Consider the following 24,081-nt stretch of genomic DNA (forward strand, 5'->3'; position numbering starts at 1 on the left):
AAATATTGTTTAGTGTTTTAAACATTTGATGAAACCATTACATTGCCTCTAGAGCCATTGTTTTACACTCCACTATGAGAGTTGTTCCAATGCTTGATCAGCTGAGAAAAGGCCTGCAGCTCTACGATCTCCAGAAAGTCATGGAAATGCATCCAGACTTGTGTCTACCACTGTTTGTCCCAGGGGAAAAAGATGACAGGGTAAACCATTGTGGTTCTTATGGTGTTTTCATAATGAGGACATGTTAAATGTGACAGGCATATAGAAATGCTAACACTCTCTTTTATTTAAGGTGGATGCAGGCTTCATTCTAGAGAATTGCCACCCTGTCTTTAGTGACAAAGGTTCTGTGAAATACACCAAAGAAGTAAATGTAATGAACTTTTTCCAGGATTTCCTACAGGAAGTTGAGGATCGTGGTATGTATTACCATAATAGCACAACATACTTAGTGGAATGAAAACAAGATTAACAGAACTTTAAAGGGATAGTTCACTTTGAAATAAAATTTTGGTATTTTTAGCTTACCTCAAGGGCATCCAAGATGTAGGTGTCTTTGTTTCCGCAGTAGTTTCAATTTTGATATTTTTAGGTCAAACCGTTCTTGACTGTCAGTCATATAATGCAGGTCTATGGTCACTATCTCAAAGAGCATGCACAGAGAAGTCCAAATTAAACAATTCCCCATCGTAAGTACACATTGATGGCCTAAGACACGAAACGAGCAGTTTGTGTGAGAAAACGAACAGTATTTATATATTTTTTACCTCTTTTACACAACCACGTCCAAGTGATCTGAGGGCGCGCGCGCTTACTGGTGTGTGACGTGTGCGCGTTCTGCCTTATAGATCACTTCTGGCGTTTGTGCAGATCACTTGGACATGGTTGTGTACAAGAGGTAAAAAAGACAAATACTGTTCGTTTTCTCACACAAACAGCTCGTTTCGTGTCTTAGGCCATCAATGTGTACTTACGATGGCGACTTGTTTAATTTGGACTCTGTGCATGCTCTTTGAGATGGTGACCATAGACCTGCATTATATGGCTGACAGTCAAGAACGGTTTGACCTAAAAATATCAAAATTTAAACTACTGCGGAAACAAAGACACCTACATCTTGGATGCCCTTGAGGTAAGCTAAAACATATCAAAATTTCATTTCAAAGTGAACTATCCCTTTAAGCCTCCCTCCCTCCCTGTTTTTAAGACGGTGAAGCTGAAGAAATGACTGCAGGTAAAGTTATGCAGTGGATGACAGGCCAGAGACATAAGCCAATTCTCCCCAGTGACCAGAAGGATTTCAACATCACTGTGAAGTTCAATCACGACTGTGACACAAAACACACTGTGTGTTTTCCAACTGTAAGCGCATGTACTCGCACAATTACATTTCCTACAGCTCACCTGAAAACACTGAATGAATTTAAAAACATAATGGAAATAGCTATGAAATATGGGGAGTCATTTGACAATGTTTAAATGTATTTGGTGGGGAAAGCATGTTGAAACAGCAACTTTCAGCTTCTCTTTGAATCTCTGTTTATTGGCATAAGTAAAACTGTTCCTATGACAATATTTGTTGAGAATTTTCATGTTAAAGAAACACCTCAAAATCATTAACTGTTCTGAATTTTCATCATTCATTGTGCTGCTTTGATACAGTTTTCAAAATATATACACAATTTGCTAAATAGATGTTTACAATGGTCTCACACAGTTGTTTGTGTATTTTAAAGACTTTCAAAATATTGAACCAAAGATGTATAAATATCTCTGCCATAACAGTCAGATGTTGCAAGAGGATTAAAGATGGATTTTACTGTTTCCATCAGAGCAGGAGTGAGTGGGCTCTCAATTTCTGGAACATGAACTCCAACATCATCTTCTGTCACACTATCAAACGTCTCCCAGTCTGTTCCAAACAGTTCCAAATTCTTAAATGAAAATTTTTTTTTAAATTACTTCACGCATCATGCAAAAGCACAATTTGACAGTATAACTTGAAGGCATAGAAAATCAATTAAAAAAACAAACCTGAAAACTCTCTTCATAGTCTCCAGATGAGTTGTGCATGTGTCCCATTATCCACATCTGGTTAGGGGTGAGCCCATTTTCAGACCGTAATGGATGATTGTCCCAGCCTTCAGAAAAACTGTGGAGGTCACGCTTCAGACGTGGGAGGAAGACATAATGTGCACAAAACACATGAAGGGAATCTGACAAGTCCAAAAAGCCATCTTCCTCAAGGCTGTGAAGTATTTCGTAATACAGCTGTGTTACGCTGACCCAGACGTATGTAAATGTATCGATTATAAATTACACGATAGTGTGACATCTTAAAGGGATACTCCACTTTAAAAGAAAAATTCTGTCATATACTAACCCTCATGTTTTTTCAAACCTGTATGAATTTCTTTCTTCTGCTGAACATAAAGGAAGATATTTAGAAGAATATCAGTAACCAGACAGTTTCTGGTCTCACTGACTTCCATAGTAGGAAAAAATATATATATATACTATGGAAGTCAATGGGACCATAAACTGTCTGGTTACTGATATTCTTCTAAATATCTTCCTTTCTGTTCAGCAGAAGAAAGAAATTCATAAAGGTTTGAAACAACATGAGGGTGAGTATATGATGACAGAATTTTCATTTTAAAGTGGAGTATCCCTTTAACTTGTTTATTACCTCTGATTATGTACGCTTTTCCCAGAAATGAAGCTTCCTCTTCCAGTCCCTTTCACACGAAACATGGTTTCGGCAATTGCCACATTTTCCACACCTTCATCAGCCCGGACCCTGAAATGGAGGGGTGAAGGGAGAGGTTAAATCTGCTTGACTGCCATAATGTTAAAATCCAAATAAACATGTTTACTCATCTGTCCCTCCCGAACCTATAACAGAAGTGTCCTTCCTGGGTCAAAATGACCCGAGGGCCAGAAATCTTAATTCCATTTTTATAATTTATTTCTAAATATTTAAGTAGGTTTTTCTATTATTTTTGGGTGATTTTTTTATTATATTTACCTTTTATTCTGGATATTTTTTTACATTAAAAAAATCTATTGTAAAAAAAAATAAAAAATCTAGCTGAATTAAAACCTAAACATGTGTGTACATTCATACAATTTCATTAATATAAATATATTTAAAAAATATATATAACTATGATATAAACTCTCAAATGTAACTGTTAAGTAAAAAAAAAAGAAGGAAAAATGAGTCATATCCCAGCAGAAACATGAAACATTGTAATATGTTCAATTGGAGTGTGTGTATCATGTGCGTGTGTGTGTGTTTACTGCATTGAGGATATTCTGTAGTCTCAGCCCTTCATTTGGGTATAAATCTTTGTCTCAGATTTTGTATATCAAAAAAATAAAAACAAATGTTCTCTCGTAAATTCCATTCATTCCTATGGACAAAAGTAAAGAAATCTTAGACCGGTACGATCAACACACGTTTTTTATATTTTTTGGAAAATCAGTTTTGGGTCTAAATGACCTGAGGGACGGATGAGGGTTTAACTAAACGCAAGGAAGTGAGGAGCAGAAACACAATTTTCTCCTACCTTGAAGGCCAGCCATGTTTTTCCACAGACTGGAGAAAGAATGATAAGGCAGTGCTTGAACGGTTGTTTGTTGCTGGTTCCAGGTACATGATCTATACCAAAAAACAAATAAATGTAATACATTCAAACACAGATAGATAGTCAGATTATAGATAGATAAGTAATATTATTGATTGATAGATAGATTCCACTGGGTTGGAAATAAATGTGTTTACCTTTCGTGAGAACCCATCTATCCCACCAAATATGATGATGTTGTACCTTCAAAGGAAAACCATGTTAAACGTAATATTGCATAACATTACACTTTCGTAGGTAAAATATAAGACCATACCTTATGAGCTTGTGGTTCGTGTCAATATGGACTAAGGACAGTGGACTTTGAACAAAATATGACCTCCTGACAATACACCCCAGCTGGGTCATCCTTTCCAGAATTCCAGGGGCATCCACTCTGTGCATGGATTCTTTTATGCGGTTCCATTGAACTCTGTGTCCGTCTGCTTGCAGGTAGCCTTTTATCATCCTATATCCAGCATTTGGTAGTCTTCTTTTGATGGCCAAAATGGCATTATCCAATTCATTGTCAGACATGGTGCTATATGTAGTTTTTACAGATAAACCCAAGTCACGCATTCGGCGGAAGATTGTTGACTGGCTTACTCCTAAAATGTTCGCAATACAAGAAACTGGTAAAGACATCTCTATGAGACGGGACAGCATTTCCTCGGAAACAATAAACTTAGGTCGACCTCGCCCACCACCACATTCCCTTGTAAGAACTGGGGCCACCTCTTGGGAAAGAGCTGCATGAATTTTTTGTTGCAAATCCATGAGGGTCTCCAAAATATCATTTGGCACATCAAAGACAGTGGAGGCTGATGACAAAATAAACACTTCTTGATTGATAACATACTGAAAATAGTCCAAGTCCAGCTGTTGACCATCTAAAACTGCACTTATTCGTGACCTGAGGCGTTCTAGTAGGTGCGTCATCAGCGGTCCCTGTAAGTCAAATTACTCTGACATTAATATTACTTAGACAAAATTCTATCTTTTATTAGTGAACAATGAAATATGACTTCAATACTTAAACAGTGAACACTTATATTACATGACCTGTGTATTACAGTGCATGTAACACGGCTGTTAGGAAGTCAACACTTAAAATTGCTCATTCTTTTATATAACGTTAGCCCGATCTCATCGCGCTACAGGCTGCAGTGATGACCTCCTAAACAACTGTCTTCTTTAATCACCTAACGTTACATGTACTCTGAGAGCTTATCTTACCTACTATACTATCTCTGTAATATTGCTCCTCTCTGTTATTAACGTTAGTGATAACTAGCAGCTAACCCTTAAACACAGTGGTCGTCAAGTTCGGTCCTGGAGGGCCGATGTCGTGCAGAGTTTAACGTTAGCTCCGACCTCACGACCTCCAGGAACAAGTTTGATGACTGCTTAAACATGTCAGATCAAAAAAACAAAATAATAATAATAAAAAAATGAACTTACCTGAGACGAGGAGTGAGCACTTGGCTGCTGATCCGCCATTTCGGCGCCAGTGGTTTAAACGTTAGTGGGGCGCATGCGCACTTCGTTGAATCGATTCGTCTTCCCTCGGATAGTAATGCCTGTGACCTTGATGACGTATTTTTGACAGTCGTTTCGCACACCGCAGTTCGTGGTCGTAATTCGCGTGTCGTGTGTGTAACAGAGCTGTTGTGAAAGCAAGCGCTGTGTCTGTAAACTGTCACAGTCGTACATTTTAGAGTTGTACTCTAAAAAACACACAAAATCGCGTATCTGTAAACTGTCGTGGCCGTAGATTTTGGAATCCAACTCTGACAAAAAACAGAATTACATACAATAGTTTTAAATTACGCACGAGTATATTAAAATTACACACAAATGTTTTGAATTACGTACGATTATTTTTGAAAGTGATTTTATTCCATAGAGAAGTCTCATGAAAAACTAAAGCTGTTCTTCAGATTGTGAATTAATGACAGAAATCACGTCATGATCAGTTCAGCACAAACTCACTGATTTCAGCACTCTTGGGAAAACTCCCGTTCTGATCAGGGAATCTGAAGTGCAGGATAAATCCTTCATCTACAGTGTGTGTCCGTGTGTGTGTGTTTCACCTGGAAGAGTGGAAACTGATGACTGAAGTGAGTTTGGCTGAAGAGGAACACGTCTTTGTGTCGTCTTACATTTGAGCAGCTAAATGAATGCTAGGTCTGACTATTTAACAGACTATTTGTCCATCTGGCCATTGTAACCCTGTTGAAATATAATCATTAGTATAAGATATACAAGTTTGAATAAATAATTTCATAGTTTATTAAATATAATTTAAGGTTAAAACAGAAGTTATGATTGTTCTCAATGAGAGAAATGCATATTGTGTAATGTTCATGGTTTAGCGGTTCGTGATTTGCATGGACTTTGCTAACAAGCTAGCGGCCAGTGACCTCGATTAGTTAAGCCTGTGTGGAACTGTGAGAGCGACGATGAGCAAAGACCCTGACGGAGCCGGATAGCGTTACCGAGTGTGGACTTTGCCGAGATCATCAGCTGCGTGAGTCTTCTCGTCAACCATGTGACTCTTCTCTTCATCGGGAATCCTCTCGTCCTGTCTTCTGCTGCTGACGCCATTAATCCTGTGTGCGTGAGGTTAGAACACTTGAAGGGCATTTCACATTAAGACAGCTATTAGGCTATTTGATGTTCTCGGGCCCTTATGTTTTGAATGTGAATCTGAATGCATTGGTGATCTGAAAAGGGAGTTTGACAAGACCTGTTTAATTTCTGACCTACTTTTTCTAAGTAAATCTGTTATACTCTTTTATAAAACAGTTGTGGTTACTGACTTCCTTGATATTTTAAGTTAATTAAGAAAAATAGTATTTTTTTGGTTTAAATGTGAAAGTGTTTTTGAATAAAAGTAATTCCAAGACATTTTATTTCCCGCTAAAGTGTAAATATTACTGCTTAAATATTGATTTAAAGGCAAACATATTTCATATAATAAGTTAGTAATTACACACACCCACACACACAAGTTAAACACTGATAAGTTTATTAGTGAAACCTCACTTATTTGATTGATTGGATATTTAAAGAATCTCTGTGTGTGTAATAAGCAGAGTGTGTGTGTAATAAGCAGAGTGTGTGTGTAATAAGCAGTAATGCACACATTACTAACACGCTCTTTAAACAAACAAACAAAAACCTTGCACCATTGCGATGGCATTGTGCTGGAGAGTGGAGCCTGTGCTTCAGTCGAAGATGAGCAGAGAAACACTGATGTTATGCTCCTGTTGCTTTATTTAACAGCCAGAGACTGTGTAGCTGCTGATTGTAAGGGTTCCTCCATAAGACTTCCAGGACACACTCATAGAGTCAACAAAGTGTCCTTTCATTGACTGCAACACTAGGGTACAGGTCACACAATAGTGCAGAAGAAAGAGGATAAAACTAATAAATGGGACAGCAGCACATTACTGCATTCTGGGTCTCAGATGTTTATATGGTGTGTATTTCTAAACACCCTTATTGTGATTATTCTCAGGTTAGGTAAAGTAGGTCCAAACTGTCCTAAATCATATGCATCTGAATTCTCATATTACAATATTTAGATCACAGAAGACTTCTCCGTGGGGTCAGTTCAGCTCAAGCCTCTTAGAAATCAGAGACGTATGGCAGGCAAGCTTCTTAATTTCAATTATATATAGTTTTATTGAATACAGGTTAACTAGTTTACATATATGAAACCAAAATAAAAGTAAGTCGAAACCAAATCGTTTACAAGCTTTGACAGCAAGAGTTACAACAGCAAGGCGTCTAACACCGGAGAGGCCGTCCTTGAGAGCCAGCGTCTCCCTGATCTTCTCATTCCAGAGTTTTAGAGTCCATCAAACATTTAGGAAATCCTCCTTTATTCATCAGTCCTTTACAGACAGTGTGTCCAATCCAAAGTCTTGAACCCTTCAGATCTGTTTATATAAGCCTCTCGTCTCTCCATTCTCCTTCTTCAGGCTCTTCTTCTTCTGTGTCCTCTTCTGCGCCTCGTCTAACGGTAATGCTTGCATTAGTTTCTTAATATGTAGCAAAGCTCTTTCTAATACATCAGTTTCACTCTACTATGCCATTTGCTTAATAAATGCTCAAAACATTAAGTGCGTCGTGTTTTTCTTTATAAACCATTTCCTTTATATATGGTTACAATGATTATTCTTTATGATCTTTATATGGGGTTTCAGATGTGGTTAACTACAATACAGAAGTGCTTCCTACAAAAGGCATACTCAGAACAACTGCATATTTTCCAGAACAAATCTATATATTTATATACATAACTCAATAAACATATGAAATCATGTTTACCATAAGGCAATAATGAAAATAAACTTACAAAAATATAAAATGTAATAAATTGTCAAACCCATCTCTTCGTTCCCTCACTAGGGTGCACTTTAGTAATGAATAATTATTGGCTTAGTCACTCTTTGATCTATAATGGTTTTAACTTTAATAAAGAGACAATGCAGCACTGTTCTCGGTAAATAATATTAAAGAAACAAAATACATGCAAAATAATATTAATTTCTCTAATACAAAAATAAAATAAAAAGAGAAATCTACAACCATTCAATGAAATATTTATTAAGTGTGGCCTTAGCCATGATGCAGCGATGAGCTGTTTGCTAAGTACTTTTACACACACGTGTGCTATTGCGAGCGGTACATTACAGTATTTTACAGTAATGGTTTGCAGTGTAACACTAGGGGTTAGATTTACTAGGGGTCACCAAGCTCACTCTAGTTTGAGGGTTTGGGATGAAATGGTAACCAATCAACTCATGGTGAATACTGTCCGGTATTAAGCAAAGAAAGCAACAGTCTCTTGTAGACAAGACTTGCGGCGTAGGCTTCGTTTTCTCTGAGGGCTGAGGGAAATGATATGTATTAAAGTATGAATGAACTCTCTGAATGTGTCTCTGAAGGAAACTGACTGCCTTGAGAGAAGTTTTGATGGCGTTTTCTTCTCATCTTCCCTCCGTGTGAAGTGTTAATAAGCTCAGCGCTGCTTTGTCTACTGGGAAACAGCAGTTTCCCTTTCAAGGGAACTCGAGCTGCGTTTGAGACGCGGTGGGAACGCCCTGCGTGATTGCGTCGTGAAGCACGTGTATAATCAGTCCAATGGAAAGACGAGACGTCATAGGCGGGTGACGTCATCGACCAGGAAACTATAAGGCAGCCCCGCTGACACAGATCGCGTTAGCTTCTGTGCCTTCAGCAAGCGCTCTCTGTATATCTGTCCTTGTCTATTTACTGTTGTCTGTCACAGTTCAAGCACAATATATATATATTATGGCGAATAAACAAGAATTCAGGCGTTGTGTTGTTCCCTGCCCTCGTTACATCACGGGTGGGGACACACATCTGCTTTGTGTGTTTTGTTTGGGAGTGGAGCATGCCCAGTCAGTTCTCGAGGGAGCTGATTGTGAGCATTGCATTAAGCTGTCCTTGCGGACGCTCCGCTCTCGCCGGGCGTTCTTTGAGGAGGACGGTTCGGTTCGCGCTCCCCGAGGTGCGGGTCCCGCTGCTGCCGAGGCACAGCGGCGGCGCTCATCTTGGGGTTCGCATATGGATTTAGTAGCGGGGCTTGAGACGGGCCCAGCCCTTTCTCAACCCTTACCTGCTGAATCCGGTGCTTCAGCCCAGGAAGGAGCCCGCGCTGCGGCTTCTCCTTCCCAGGTTGAGGCACCAATGTTACGACTATCCAGTTCTGAGGAATTGGATGTCGTCAGTGTTGATATGGAAAGGGAATATGAGTCCTCGCCAGCTTATTCCCATGTTGATGAGGAGCTTATGGAGGTTTTGACTCGTGCTGTTGCTAAATTAAATATTGACTGGCCAGCAGATGAAGTTGAGAGTGATTCAAACAGAAAGAGTTTATTAGATGATCGATATTTGCCATCTAAATCGCGACCTCCACGTCGGGAGCTTCCGTTTTTTCCCGATCTTCATACCGAGGTGTCGAGATCGTGGAATAAACCAGTGTCATTTAGGGTACATAATCCACAGACATCTAACTATAGTAAAATAAAGGATATTTCTCACTATGGTTATTTGACATTGCCTCCGGCGGAAGAGACGCTTGCGAGCCATCTCTCCCCCGAGACAGCGTCATCTCTAAAAGCCCCGACGTTACCCACCAAGCCATTAAAAGCTACATCTTCGCTGGTGGGTAAAGCATATTCGGCAGCAGGTCAAGCCGCGGCATGCTTACATACCATGTCTATTTTACAAGCATACCAGGCTGACCTGCTGAAAGACATGGACAATTGTGAGGAAGTCAGCGCTGACACAATTCGAGAATTACGTCGCGCAACAGATCTATCTCTGCGGGCCACCAAGGAGACGGCCAAATCTGTGGGTCGGTCTATGGCAGCCCTGGTGGCCACAGAACGTCATTTATGGTTAAATCTGTCAGATATAAAGGATAAAGATAGGTCTGTTCTTCTGGATGCGCCGCTTTCGCCTACAAGTCTGTTCGGCGACGCTATAAATTGTGTCGTCGATAGGTTTCAGGAAACGAAAAAACAGTCTGCGGCGCTCCAGAAGTTTCTTCCTCGCCGGTCCATTGTCTCCGAGACTGCTTCTCGTGTGGTTAAACCTGAGCAGTCTCGGCCGTCTGCAAGCTCCTCACAGCAGCACAGAGTGCAACAAAAACAGAGTGTCGCCGCTCGGGCTCCTCCACAACCTGGGGAGTCCGGGTGGCGGTCACAGTCCAAGCCAGTTAGGGGTAGACAGGATCTGAGGACCGTCATCTCTAAGAAAGCTTGGACTAAGAAGAAGTCCTGACGCCAAGGCTGTCAGGCTTCTGAGGGTGGTCCCCTCCGGGGAGGGACGGTTTCGAGGAACCGTTTCTCCTCGGCGCCCTCTGGGGGGCAATTCTCCGAGGAGAGTTGCAGCGCTGCCACTTCGGTTGTTCCCTGCCGGTTCGCCGTTTCAGGGCACCGAAGTGTCAGCGTCCCCATACGATCCTCCGAGGAGGGTCGTAGAACGGTCAGTTCGGTTGTTCCCTGCCGGTTCGCCGTTTCAGGGCACCGAAATGACTGTTCAACCAAATCCAGAGGCCAGTCTCGAGAGACTGGTTCCTTTAGCGGAATTTCTGGTAGCGTGGAAACTTCTACCAAATATTTCGCAGTGGGTCCTGAATGTAATAGAAAAGGGTTACAGAATTCAGTTCGGTTCTCGTCCGCCCAGATTTCAAGGGGTACTTCCCACAGTGGTGAACTCCGAGCAGGCTCTGGTTATGGAGCAAGAAGTACTGACGCTTCTAAGAAAAGGGGCTATAGAAAGGGTTTCTCCTCCCAGCAGAGAGTCAGGGTTTTACAGCCGTTATTTCATTGTTCCAAAAAAGGATGGGGGGTTGCGTCCTATTCTGGATCTGCGTCTATTAAACAGCAGAGTTCAGAAACTAAAGTTCAGAATGCTTACGCTCAAACAGATTGTGTCACAGATTCAGTCCGAGGACTGGTTTGTCACAATAGACTTGAAGGACGCGTACTTCCATGTGTCTATCCATCCTCATCACAGGAAGTTCCTGAGGTTTGCTTTCGGGGGCGAAGCATACCAGTATCGGGTTCTTCCCTTCGGCCTAGGTTTATCACCCCGCACCTTTACAAAATGCGTGGATGCAGCTCTGGCTCCGCTGAGACTCCAGGGCATTCGCATTTTAAACTATCTAGACGATTGGTTGATTCTAGCTCAGTCAGAGCAGATGGCAGTTCGGCATCGAGATGTCGTTCTGTCCCACATAAAGAGGTTGGGGTTGCGGCTCAACGCCAAGAAGAGTGTGCTCCTTCCAGCTCAGAGGACCACTTTTTTAGGTGTAATTTGGGATTCGACAACAATGCAAGCACGTCTGTCTCCTGCACGTATTTCTGCGATTCTCACAGCCGTAAAAGGGGTAAAACTAGGCCAGTCACTCACTGTGAAACAGTTTCAGAGACTGTTAGGGCTCATGGCAGCTGCGTCCAACGTAATCACTTTTGGCCTTCTGTACATGAGACCTCTGCAGTGGTGGCTCAGGACCAAGGGGTTTTCTCCGAGGGGAAATCCATTTCGCACAATCAAGGTCACGCGGCGATGCCTTCGTGCCTTGGTCATGTGGAAGAAACCTTGGTTCCTCGCCCAGGGCCCAGTGCTGGGGGCTTCTTGTCGACGCGTAACGCTTTCGACGGATGCTTCCCTCACGGGATGGGGGGCGGTCATGAGTGGCCGCTCGGCGAAAGGTCTTTGGCTGGACCATCAACGTTCTTGGCACATAAATCGGCTAGAAATGATGGCGGTATTTCGAGCTCTCAAATACTTCCTGCCAGACTTGAGAGGTCACCATGTGCTTGTCCGTTCGGACAACACATCGGTGGTCTCTTATATCAACCATCAAGGGGGCCTGAGGTCACGTCATTTATGGAGGCAGGCCCATCAGATCCTCCTTTGGGCCCAGGGGAAATTGCTGTCACTGAGGGCAGTATATATTCCAGGGCATCAGAATCTGGGAGCGGATATCCTGTCGAGGCAGGGGCTGAGGCCCGGGGAGTGGAGACTTCACCCCGAGGTGGTGAAGCTCCTGTGGGAGAAGTTTGGTCAAGCTCAAGTCGATCTGTTTGCATCATCAGAGACGTCACATTGTCCCATGTGGTTCTCCCTAACGCACCCAGCTCCCCTCGGACTGGATGCGATGGTGCAGGTGTGGCCGAGGTTACGCCTGTATGCATTTCCCCCGGTATCCATGCTTCCGGGTGTTCTGGAGAGGGTTCGCCGGGAAGGGGTCCGTCTGTTACTGGTAGCCCCTCACTGGCCGTCCCGAGTGTGGTTCTCGGACTTAGTGTCTCTTCTGGACGGCTCTCCCCTGGAGATTCCTGTCAGGAGGGACCTGCTGTCCCAAGCAAGGGGCACAATACTCCACCCCAATCCGGAGTTGTGGAAACTGTGGGCCTGGCCTCTGAGGGGGCCCGGCTTATAGAATCCGGTCTCTCGACTGAGGTCGTTGAGACCATTCTCCATTCCAGAGCACCTTCCACGAGAAAACTTTATGCACTGAAATGGAAATTATTCTCTACCTGGTGTGGTGTACGTCACCTAGATCCTGTTAACTGCCCTGTTGGTTCAGTTCTTGATTTTTTGCAAGACCGTTTCTCTGCTGGATTATCACCTTCGACCTTGAAAGTATATGTGGCGGCTATATCGGCCTACCACACCCCTCTGGGGGGCACTTCTCTTGGGAGAGATCCTCTGATTATTCGTTTTCTCCGTGGTGCTTTGAGGTTGAGACCTGCATTGCACTCTAGAGCACCGGCTTGGGATTTGGCCATCGTACTTGAGGGTCTGGCCTTGGCTCCCTTCGAGCCCATCGAAGAGGTTTCAGAAAAGTTCCTCACTCTAAAAACTTTATTCCTTCTCGCTATTTCGTCTATTAAGAGAATTGGAGACTTGCAAGCCTTGTCGGTTGCTCCTTCATGTTTGGAGTTTGCACCTGGTATGGTGAAGGCATTTCTTCACCCTAGACCGGGCTACATCCCTAAGGTCCCTACTAATTTTGCGGGGCCAATAGTGCTGCAGGCCTTTCATCCTCCACCATTTAATACCCCAGATCAGGAAAATCTTAATCTGTTATGCCCTGTGCGGGCTTTGGATGCTTACGTCCACAGAGCTGCCCTGTGGCGTAAATCGGAACAATTGTTTGTCTGCTTTGGGTCAACCAGGAAAGGTTGCCCTGCATCTAAACAGGTGATGAGCAAGTGGGTAGTTGAGGCTATCTCACTGGCTTATGAAGCGGCCGGACAGCCCTCACCTTTGGCTGTCCGGGCTCATTCTACGAGGGGTATGGCTGCCTCTAAGGCTTTAATATCAGGAGTTTCTATTCATGATGTTTGTAATGCGGCGGGCTGGTCCTCACCACATACATTTGTCAGGTTTTATGATCTAGACCTCTCCACTCCTGGGGTCAGGTTGCTTGATTCTTAGTGTGCGCAAGGACTTCACACAGAACGGGCTTTTGGCATTATGGCGTAGTGGGTATGGGGTTCCCACCGCGTCTCAAACGCAGCTCGAGTTCCCTTGAAAGGGAACGTCTCAGGTTACGTATGTAACCCTGGTTCCCTGATAGGGAACGAGACGCTGCGTTCGCCTGCCATACTTCCTGCATGCCCTGACCGACTTGCTTCAGGCTTTTTCAGAAGCTAACGCGATCTGTGTCAGCGGGGCTGCCTTATAGTTTCCTGGTCGATGACGTCACCCGCCTATGACGTCTCGTCTTTCCATTGGACTGATTATACACGTGCTTCACGACGCAATCACGCAGGGCGTTCCCACCGCGTCTCAAACGCAGCGTCTCGTTCCCTATCAGGGAACCAGGGTTACATACGTAACCTGAGACGATTTCTGCATTTCTGCTGGTCCACAAGCGCCACCTTCTGACAGAGACTGGATTCACATTTACAGTCAGTCTGCATTTATCGTTTGTGAAACTCAGACTACATTTTTATGCGCTGTTATGTGCTGAGAAATAAGCTGATAAGCATTCTAAAAATCGAAACAACTCAGATAAAAAGGTATCTAGAATTATTCATTGATCTGATAAAATACTTAATCATTCTGACTCATCCCATTTCTTAAACATTATTTAAAGGTTGGAATATTAGGTCTATTGTGTTATAAAACATATTGGTCAATACCAAGTAGCACATATTAGTAGATAACATTATAATGCAAGTCAAATTCGGCCATAGTTGTTAATTATATTATTTTAAGATTTGTCTGCAAGTGTTGCAAGGGTCGTTACGGATTTTGAAATGGGGTTCACCAGGAAAGTAAATTATCAGACAGATATTGCACTCCCCACACAGCCCAATTCTGCTCACTAAATCTGTTTGCCCACTCTTCCAAAGATCTCCTCACACCTCTCAGGTCCCGCACCTCTTCATCTTTTCCCATCTCCTCCTCCAGTCTGGGAATGAAAAAATCCAGATGTTCAGCAGTGAAATACCAGCCTGTTGTTATTAGGTTCTTTGATAGTTTCATGATAAGCGTATAAGCTTCATGCAGCAGGATGGACTTTTCTGCTTTAGCCTTCTCCAGATCTCTCTTCAGGTGTTCTTCTATTTTTGTTTTATTCTCAGACTCTTTCTTGTCTTTTTTGTGTTTCTTTCTAGTGTCGTCCTCATATTTAGTTTTATCAAAGCTGGTTTCAGCCCGGTCACTGGTGGATTCATACTCCTGTTTAAGCTCATCAAATGACATATTAACTTCTATTGTCTTCATCACATATTTCCTGTTCTCTTTGATGTGTTTACTGTAAGGACATCTCCCTGTACACACAGTGCAGTGGTCATCAATCATGACATCACACACTGAGAGTTTATTAAAAGGGACCCACCAACAACCAAACTGATGACAGTTTTCCTCACACACAGTGCAGCAGGTTGCCTCTTTGCTCAATACTAATAATAATCTCTCTTTAATTAAGACTTTTCTCTTGACAGTTTTGTTCACACTAAACTCAAAGTTCTGAGATTTCTCGATCTTGTCTCTGTTCTGTCCTATGGCTTTCAGGATTTCAGTCAGTTCTTTGATTTTGAACTCTTTCTCAGTGATACGGTCCATTAGATTAAAGACACAGGCTTCAAGTTGTTTTCGCGGTTTCTGAGCATCTACTGTCATCAGAGTTTGTTTTCTGTTGTTTTCTAGCAGGAGTTTCAAAAACTTTTCCATGCTTTTCTCTCCCATTTCCCATGATGATTTGTGAGCATGTGCTCTTTGTTCTTCCTGCTGGTTGTTGAATAAGAAGTGAACAGGTTTGTTCCTCTCATCTCTTCTGCAGGGGATCTGCGCTGTGTTAATGGCATTCAGAGCATCGGTTGGAGATCCTCCATCCGAGTGTGTGATGATGAACACTATGTTTTTCTCTATATATTTGCCAAACAGAGACAGAACTGACTGGAATATGTAATGCTCTTTTCCAGAGAGTCGATTCTGAGACGCCTTCATCACGAAACACACGGCATCAATATAGTGAAAATCCTCATCTGAGAATAACCTGCCCAGATCATCAGAAATCTCTCTTTCTCTATCGAATCCTTCAGAGTCTCCGTATCCTGGAGTGTCAATGATGGTCAGAGATGTTGGGTTTTCTTCAACAAACACCTCATAAACTGTGATCTCAGATGTCAGGGATTGGGACTGAGCTTCTGGTTTTTCTTCTTCTGTGATTTGATCAAACTCTTGATCCTCAAACTTCACTCCCAGTAAGTAGTTCACCATGGTGTTGATCATGGCGGTTTTCCCAGTGCCGGTTTCTCCCACCATCAGTATGACTTTGTTCTGCTTGTTTCTGTCTCTTCGTCCATATGTCCATCGTCTGACCTTTTTATCAGTCCCATCAATATGCTTTCTTTCCGTGTTCAGTTGGTAAAGTCCTGGGGGACCTGGATTAATGAGGGTGGCATCATGACGTGATATACAAAAATAATGTGGCTGGAAAACTTCATAAAGTAGTACAAACTCACGTTTGAAAGAAGGAGGTTGATCAAGACTTCGAAATGAGGCACAGCTGACTTCACTGCAGACAGACTTTCTTCGACGGTGTGGGATCTTTAGAAATAAGTTTACTGCCCTTAATAACTTATCTATCACATCTATGTATCAGTAAATATTGTTGATTGTGCCCACAATGTTCAACAAATCATCTCGGTTACGTATGTAACCCTCTTTCCATGAGTAGGGAACGGAGATGTTACGTTGGATGTCGACGAATGGGGTTTCGCTTAGAAAGGTCCCCAGTCTTATCACGCCACTTCGACTGTCTTCACGAGCCCTGCGCAAGTCTGAGCTCCCTGTCGTGAGACTAGCACGGACGAAGGAGTTCTACTTAACACAGGAATACCTCAGTGGAAATATGCAATTATGCCCAGCCCGAAGATGGGGGGGGGGGGGACTTGGAATACACATATGACCCTGAGGGGCTGCATATGGAGTAACACTGGGGTGTCCAGCCGCAGGTGGAATATTTCAACCCAGGGGTGGCAAGGTGGCTTGCCAAGGGAAAGACACATGCTCAGAGAGGCTTACAGTGGAAATACACATGTGGGGGTCGCCCAGAGGGGGAACCATGCACATGGAGGCACCTAGCCAAGCGCGAAAACTGCCGGTGGCATAACTCTGACGTTGATGTCAACAGTGCTGGAGGAAACTCAGGGCTTATTAGGCTCACCTGAGGAGAATATCGCATGGAGCCCATCCGTGGAGAGGAATGTCGAGCAAACGAAGACACCTGAGCAGAATCTAGTACCGGCTAGTTGAAGCGAGTACATGAGAAGAAACTGGCTCCACTCGGATATTGTAGAATCTCGCGAATGTCAAGTCAAGTCAAGTCATCTTCATTTATATAGCGCTTTTAACAATGTAGATTGTCCCAAAGCAGCTTTACAGAGATAAGCGTATAATTTAAGGCAACAGAGATTGTTTCGGCTGTACAGCAGAGTTAAGTTATTTCCATCTAAAGTTAGTTTTAATTGATTTGCTTCCGTCGCAATGATCATTTGTTATTAAATTAGGGGCCACTAAGACGACACCATTCTCTCCACACAGACTCTAAACGCGAACCCGTGAGAAACACCGATGGCGTTCACATGCGCATTTAGAATGGGTTCTATAGTTATGTGCGTTTGAATATACGCAGGTTTGGAATTCCCTACAAGCCAAGCCTAAACAGAATACTTGTCTTTCCTTATAAATTTTGATAAGGAATTTTATTTTATTTGTTGCTTTTATTTGTTGATTTACTCAAAGCATAACAGTGGAAGCTAATTCCATGTTTCCTAATGATATCTCCTAAGGGTAGCATGTACAGAGTGAACAGCAGCGGTCCTAGTACTGAGCCTTGTGGTACGCCATACTGAACTTGTGATCGATGAGACATCTCATCATTTACTGCTACAAATTGATAACGGTCAGATAAGTATGATTTAAACCATGCTAGTGCATTTCCCGTAATGCCAACATAATGTTCTAATCTATTTAAAAGAACGTTGTGGTCGATGGTGTCAAATGCAGCACTAAGATCGAGTAACACTAATAGCGAGATACAACCACGATCGGATGATAAGAGCAAATCATTTGTGACTCTAACGAGAGCTGTTTCGGTACTATGGTACGGTCTAAATCCTGACTGGAAATCCTCGCAGATATCATTTCTTTCAAGAAAGGAACACAGTTGTGAGGATACCGCCTTTTCTAATATCTTTGACAAAAAGGGTAGATTCGAGATCGGCCTGTAATTGACTAATTCTGAAGGATCAAGTTGTGTTTTTTTAACAAGCGGTTTAATCATAGCCAGCTTAAAGTTTTTTGGTACGTATCCTAGAGACAAAGACGAATTAATGATATTAAGAAGAGGATCTATGACCTCTGGAAGTATTTCTTTCAGTAGCTTAGTCGGTATAGGGTCTAACATACATGTTGTAGATTTAGATGATTTAATGAGTTTAGTAAATTCTTCCTCTCCTATAGCAACGAATGAATCAAATTTTTCCTCAGGGAGACTACAATGCACTGCCTGATGTGATACTGTAGTAGACGGTTGCATAGTTATAATTTTGTCCCTGATATTATCAATCTTATAAGTGAAGAAGTTCATAAAGTCATTACTGCTGTGTTGCTTGGAAACTTCGGTGCTTGAAGCTTTATTTTTCGTTAGTTTAGCCACCGTTTCAAATAAATACCTAGGATTATGTTTATTTTCTTCTAATAGGGTTGAAAAATAAGCAGATCTAGCAGCTTTTAAAGCCTCTCTGTAAGTAATTGAGCTCTCCTTCCATGAAATGCGAAATACCTCTAGTTTTGTTTTCTTCCAGTTGCGCTCCATTTTTCTGGCTGCTCTCTTAAGGGCCCGAGTGTGCTCGTTGTACCACGGCGTTGGACTATTTTCTTTAATCTTCTTTAAGCGCAACGGAGCAACTGTGTCTAAAGTGCTGGAAAAGAGAGAGTTAAACGTTTCTGTTGTAATATCTAGTTCTTCTAAGCTATCTGAGATGCTGAGATGATGAAACTGATTAGGAAGATTATTAATAAAGCAATCTTTAGTAGCAGAAGTGATAGGTCTCACATATTTGTAACACGGAGTCGGCTTTGCAGCCTTGGCTAAATGGAAATTACACGAGACTAGGTAATGATCTGAGATGTCATCGCTCTGCTGCAGAATTTCAACGGCATCCACATCTATTCCGTGTGATAATATTAGATCTAGAGTATGATTACGACGATGAGTAGGTCCTGACACGTGTTGTCTAACTCCAATAGAATTTACAATGTCTTTAAATGCCAATCCCAATGCATCTTTTTCATTATCGATGTGTATATTAAAATCACCAACAATTAGTACTTTATCTGCAGTCAATATTAATTCTGATAGAAAGTCCGCAAATTCTTTGATAAAGTCTGTATGGTGCCCTGGTGGCCTGTATACAGTAGCCAGCACAAATCTCAAACGTGATTTATCGTTTACACTATATATTTTTACATTAAGCACCAATGCTTCAAAAGAATTATATTTAAAACTTGATTTCTTAGTGGTTTTGAAACTATTACTATAAATTACAGCAACACCACCCCCTTTGCGTTTCAGACGAGGCTCATGTTTATAACTGTAATCTTGCGGGGTTGATTCATTTAAAGTAATGTAATCGTTTGGTTTTAGCCAGGTTTCTGTCAAACACAGCACATCTAGGTTATTATCTGAAATCATATCGTTAACAACGAGTGCTTTTGAAGTAAGCGATCGAATATTCAGCAACCCAAGCTTTAGCATTTGCTCATCTGTATTATAGCTGTTTTTTATTTGTTGAACATCAATTAAATTTTTAACCTTAGTTGGGTTTAAACGTTTTTTGGATTTCCAAATTCGGGGAACAGACACAGTCTCTATATGATGATAGCTAGGTGAAAGAGGCTCTATGTGATAGGATTTATCTGACCTTGAATGTGTTGGGTGTCGCCCAGCCTGCAGCTCTACAAATGTCTGTTAGCGAGGCGCCATGTGCTAGAGCCCAAGAGGATGCCACACTCCGAGTGGAGTGGGCCGTCACACCAAAGGGGCATGGTCAACCTTGCTGCTGGTATGCCAAAACAATGGCATCCACTATCCAGTGAGACAACCTTTGCTTGGAGAGAGCCTTTCCCTTCAGCTTCCCACCATAACAGACAAAGAGCTGGTCTGAGGTCCTGAAACACTGCGTTCTGTCTACGTAAGCGCGGAGGGCGCATACTGGACAGAGCAGTGCCAAGGCTGGGTCTGCCTACTCCAAGGGCAGCGCTTGCAGGTTCACTACCTGATCTCGAAAGGGGGTGGTAGGAACCTTGGGCACATATCCGGGCCAGGGTCTCAGGATCACGTGAGAGTTAGCCGGTCCGAATTCCAGGCACGCTTCATCAACCTAAAATGCCTGCAGGTCCCCTACCCTCTTGATGGAGGCCAATGCAACCAGGAGCGCTATCTTAATTGACAGGAACTTAAGCTCCACTGATTGCAGAGACTCAAAGGGAGCACTCTGCAGGGCAGTTAAAACCACTGAGAGGTCCCAAGAGAGAACGAGAGGAGGGCGAGGAGTATTCAGTCTCCTCGCTCCCCTCAGGAACCTGATGATCAGGTTGTGCTTTCCCATAGACTTACCATCAACTGCGTTGTGATGTGCGGCAATGACGGCAACATACACTTTGAGGGTGGAGGGAGACAGCCTTCACTCCAACCCTTCTTGCAGGAAGGAAAGCACGACACTGATCGGGCATTTCGTGGGTTCTTGATGTTTAGAAGAACACCAGTTGACGAAGAGGTTCTACTTCAACGTATAGGCATGTCTCGTGGACGATGCTCTAGCGGAAGTGATGGTAGCCACCACTGTTGGTGGTAGGGTACTCAAACCTGCCTCGTCCCGTCCAGGAGCCACACGTGGAGGTTCCAAAGATCGGGACGAGGGTGCCATAGGGTGCCCCGTCCCTGAGAAAGGAGGTCCTTCCTCAGAGGGATTGGCCAGGGAGGTGCTGTCGCGAGGAGTACTAGTTCTGAGAACCAGGTCCGGTTGTGCCAATACAGGGCAACCAAAATGACCTGCTCCTCGTCCTCCCTGATCTTACACAGGGTCTGCGCAAGAAGGCTCACTGGGGGAAATGCATACTTGCGGAGGCCCCGCGGCCAGCTGTGCGCCAGTGCATCCGTGCCGAGCGTGCCCTCGGTCAGGGAATAAAACAGGTCGCAGTGGGACGAGTCGTGGGAGGCAAACAGATCTACCTGTGCGTACCCGAACTGATCCCAAATCAGCTGGACCGTCTGGGGATGGAGTCTCCATTCTCCTGGGAGAGGCCGAAGCCGAGACAGCTCGTCGGCCGCAAGGTTCAGGTCTCCCGGGATATAAATGCTCGAAGCGACCTCAGATGCTTCTGACTCCATAAGAGGAGGTGGCGAGAGAGTTGCGACATACGGCGGGAGCGCAGACCACCTTGACGGTTGATGTACGCTACTGTCGCGGTATTGTCTGATCGGACTAGTACGTGCTGACCCCTGAGCAGCGCACGGAAGCGGTGCAGGGCGAGACATACAGCCAGCAACTCGAGGCAATTGACATGCCAAAGGCGCTTGGGTCCTGTCCAGGAGCCCGCGGCAGCATGACCATTGCACATGGCGCCCCTGCCCATGGTGGAGGCATCTGTTGATACAACAACATGCCAGGAAACTTGTTCTAAGGGCACTCCGGCCCGTAGAAAATTGAAGCGGGGAGGAGACCGTGTGAACTGAATCGCGTAGCCGAGCCTGATGGTTCTCGCGACCCAGCGGGACAGCCTGAGAAGCTCTAGCCAGGTTCCCAGACTCTGTACCAGCGGGGTCATTCGAACCACAGACGTACCATCGGTGGTGCAGCGAGGCGGAATAACCGGCCCAGGTGAGGGTGGTATAGCGGCCCTGTGCGGGGGCATGGTCATTAGCCGCATCCTGCCAGAGGAGGCCAGGGGAGGACTAGCATCCCACGGGGGCGTGCTCTGGCAGGGGTCTGGCGACAGAGGGGGATGAGAGGAGCGTGGCCCGTGGGCGGCGCATGCTGTCATCCGAGAACTCTGTGACAGAGGGGGATGATAGTGGCGAGACCCGTGGGCAGCGCACTATCGTCCGAGAACTCTGTGTGCTCAGGGTTGGGGGAACCAGTTCTTTCTTTAATCACTTTAGGGTACTGCTCGTCGTTGGACGAGCAGGCTGAGTATTCTGTGCCGACGGCTGGGTGGAGGCAGCAGTGGGCCGTCGGGGCAGAATGTGCTTGATAGCCTCAGTCTGCTTCTGGGTGGTCGAGAACTGTTGGGCGAAGTCCTCGACCGCGCCGCCGAAGAGGCCGGCCTGGGATATGGGGGTGTCGAGCAGACGAGTCCGCTCGGCCTCCCGCATATCAGCCAGGTTCAGCCAAAGTTGTCTCTCCTGGACCACAGCTGTGGACATCACCTGGCCCAGGGAGCGTCCGGTCACCTTCGTCGCTCGGAGAGCAAGGTCGGTGGCGGCACGCAGCTCATCAAAGAGCCCTGGGTCAGTCCTGCCCTCGTGCATGTCCCTGAGCACCTGGGCCTGGTAGACCTACAGGATGGCCATGACATGCAAAGAGGCGGCTGCCTATCCCGCCGCTCTGTAAGATTTCGCCACCAGGGTAGACAAAAATCTACAGGCTTTGGATGGGTGCTTAGGGTCACCATGAGAGGAAGCGCATGCCGGACACAGCTGCATCGCGACAGAACGTTCCACTGGGGGAACCCCAGTGTACCCACAGGCAGCGGCCTTATCGAGGGGAGGAAAGGCGGAGGAGGTCGACGAACGATCACGGGAAGACAATGGTGTCTTCCAGAACCGCGTGACCTCCTCATGCACATCCGGGAAGAAAGGTATTGGGGATGGACGCCGACGGGGGTCAGCGGCCACACCCAAAAACCAATCCAGCCGCAAGCGCACAGAGTCGGGTGGCGGAGACCACTCGAGCCCAATGGCCGCGACTGCCCGGGAAAGCATGGCCGTCATCTCGGGATCTGATTCGGGCAATGCTGGAACACCCGAAGGTGGCAGCACAGCCAAATTGTCACTTCCTGATGACTCCTGCCCACCTTGTGATGCAGCGATTGACATTGCATCCTCCTCTGGAGCGCCGAAAGAGACACGTGGGGCCTCCGTAGAGGGACCAGCGATCTCAGTCTGAACACTCGCAGGTACCGGCGCTGGAGAGGGGGGTGTGGACCATGGATGAATCGGCGGTTTGTTCCACACCGTCACCCTCAGGTCACCCTGGCCACAAGCTGAAGTACAGCCTCTCGCGGAGACCGTAGATCGGGGTGTGGATGAGGGGACTCTCACTCGAGTAAGCTCATTGAGTCTCGACCGTAGCGTGGAGATGGTCATGTTCCCACAGTGAGAATATGAATCATCCACAAGCGCTGCTTTAGTGTAATCAATGCCCAAACACACAAAGCAGCGATTGTGCCCATCAGAAGGGGAAACATTGCGACCGCAACCAGAAGTGCACGGGCGAGGCATCTTTAAAAAGACGTGCCGCATGCAAGCTCTTTTTGTGGGAGGAAAAACTCTGCGGATGTTGAAGCGACCAGGAAGAAACACACTAACTGGCAGATCACTGCACAGATCAGCAGGGTAATGTGCACTCGCTGGAGATCGCCATTACACCAACACAGAAGAGTTCGCTCGTTTCGAAGATGAAAGGAGAAAAGAGTAACTCAGGATTTTGGCTTGTGGAGTGAAGAAATAGCTCTCAGCTCCGAAGCGAAACCATATCTGCATGTTGCCAGCGTACTTCCTTATATACCCCCAGGGTGGGGCGGAGTTACGCTATGCAAATTCCGCAGACCCATGACATTTCTTTGCCATTGGCTCGTTTTCTATACATGAAGGTGATAGGCTTTCTAAGCGAAACCCCATTCGTCGTCATCCGACGTAACTCGGAGTGACCACGAAAGGGAACATTAACTATATCACACATTTAACCCTCAGGCCTCTGGGTCGGCAAACACCCCCAACTAAATCCCCCCTAATTTACTTGTCTGCTTTTAAAAGCTCATAAACAAAGATTGTAACTTACCATGAATTCAGCCATATCTCCACTGTCACAGTTTAACTGCTGAACACAAAATAATTCATTGATTCAGAATACATGTTTTTATTTCTTACAATATTTGCATATTAACAACTGGATATTTAATTATCTGTGTGTGAAAAGAGTATTATGCACACTGTGAAACCTTGCTGTAAAAAAAAACAGCCTAATTCTGACAATAATACCTTTTTTCTTTTCTTTTTTTCTTTCTTTTTTAAACAGCAATATACCATAAAAACAATGAATTCTGAGTAATATTTGTTGTTTTTGAGACAGTAGCCTACAGGAATATATTGTGA

General features: G+C 44.5%; 1 protein-coding gene across 1 annotated transcript; it reads right to left on the reverse strand.

Annotated features, from left to right (window-relative positions):
* Positions 1 to 14,456: 14,456 nt before the first annotated feature.
* LOC308687298 (uncharacterized protein) lies at positions 14,457 to 23,800 on the reverse strand (the record flags this gene model as incomplete). The annotated part of the gene is made up of 3 exons (XM_081359721.1): positions 23,768 to 23,800; positions 16,163 to 16,247; positions 14,457 to 16,081 (listed from the first exon to the last, which is right to left on the reverse strand). The coding sequence occupies exons 1-3, from the start codon at positions 23,780 to 23,782 to the stop codon at positions 14,457 to 14,459; spliced, it is 1,725 nt and encodes a 574-aa protein (XP_081215847.1). The 5' UTR covers positions 23,783 to 23,800.
* Between the last annotated feature and the right edge of the window lie 281 nt (positions 23,801 to 24,081).

The sequence above is a fragment of the Scardinius erythrophthalmus genome (assembly GCF_964197995.2).
Source record: "Scardinius erythrophthalmus genome assembly, chromosome: 1".
Lineage (NCBI taxonomy): Eukaryota > Metazoa > Chordata > Actinopteri > Cypriniformes > Leuciscidae > Scardinius > Scardinius erythrophthalmus.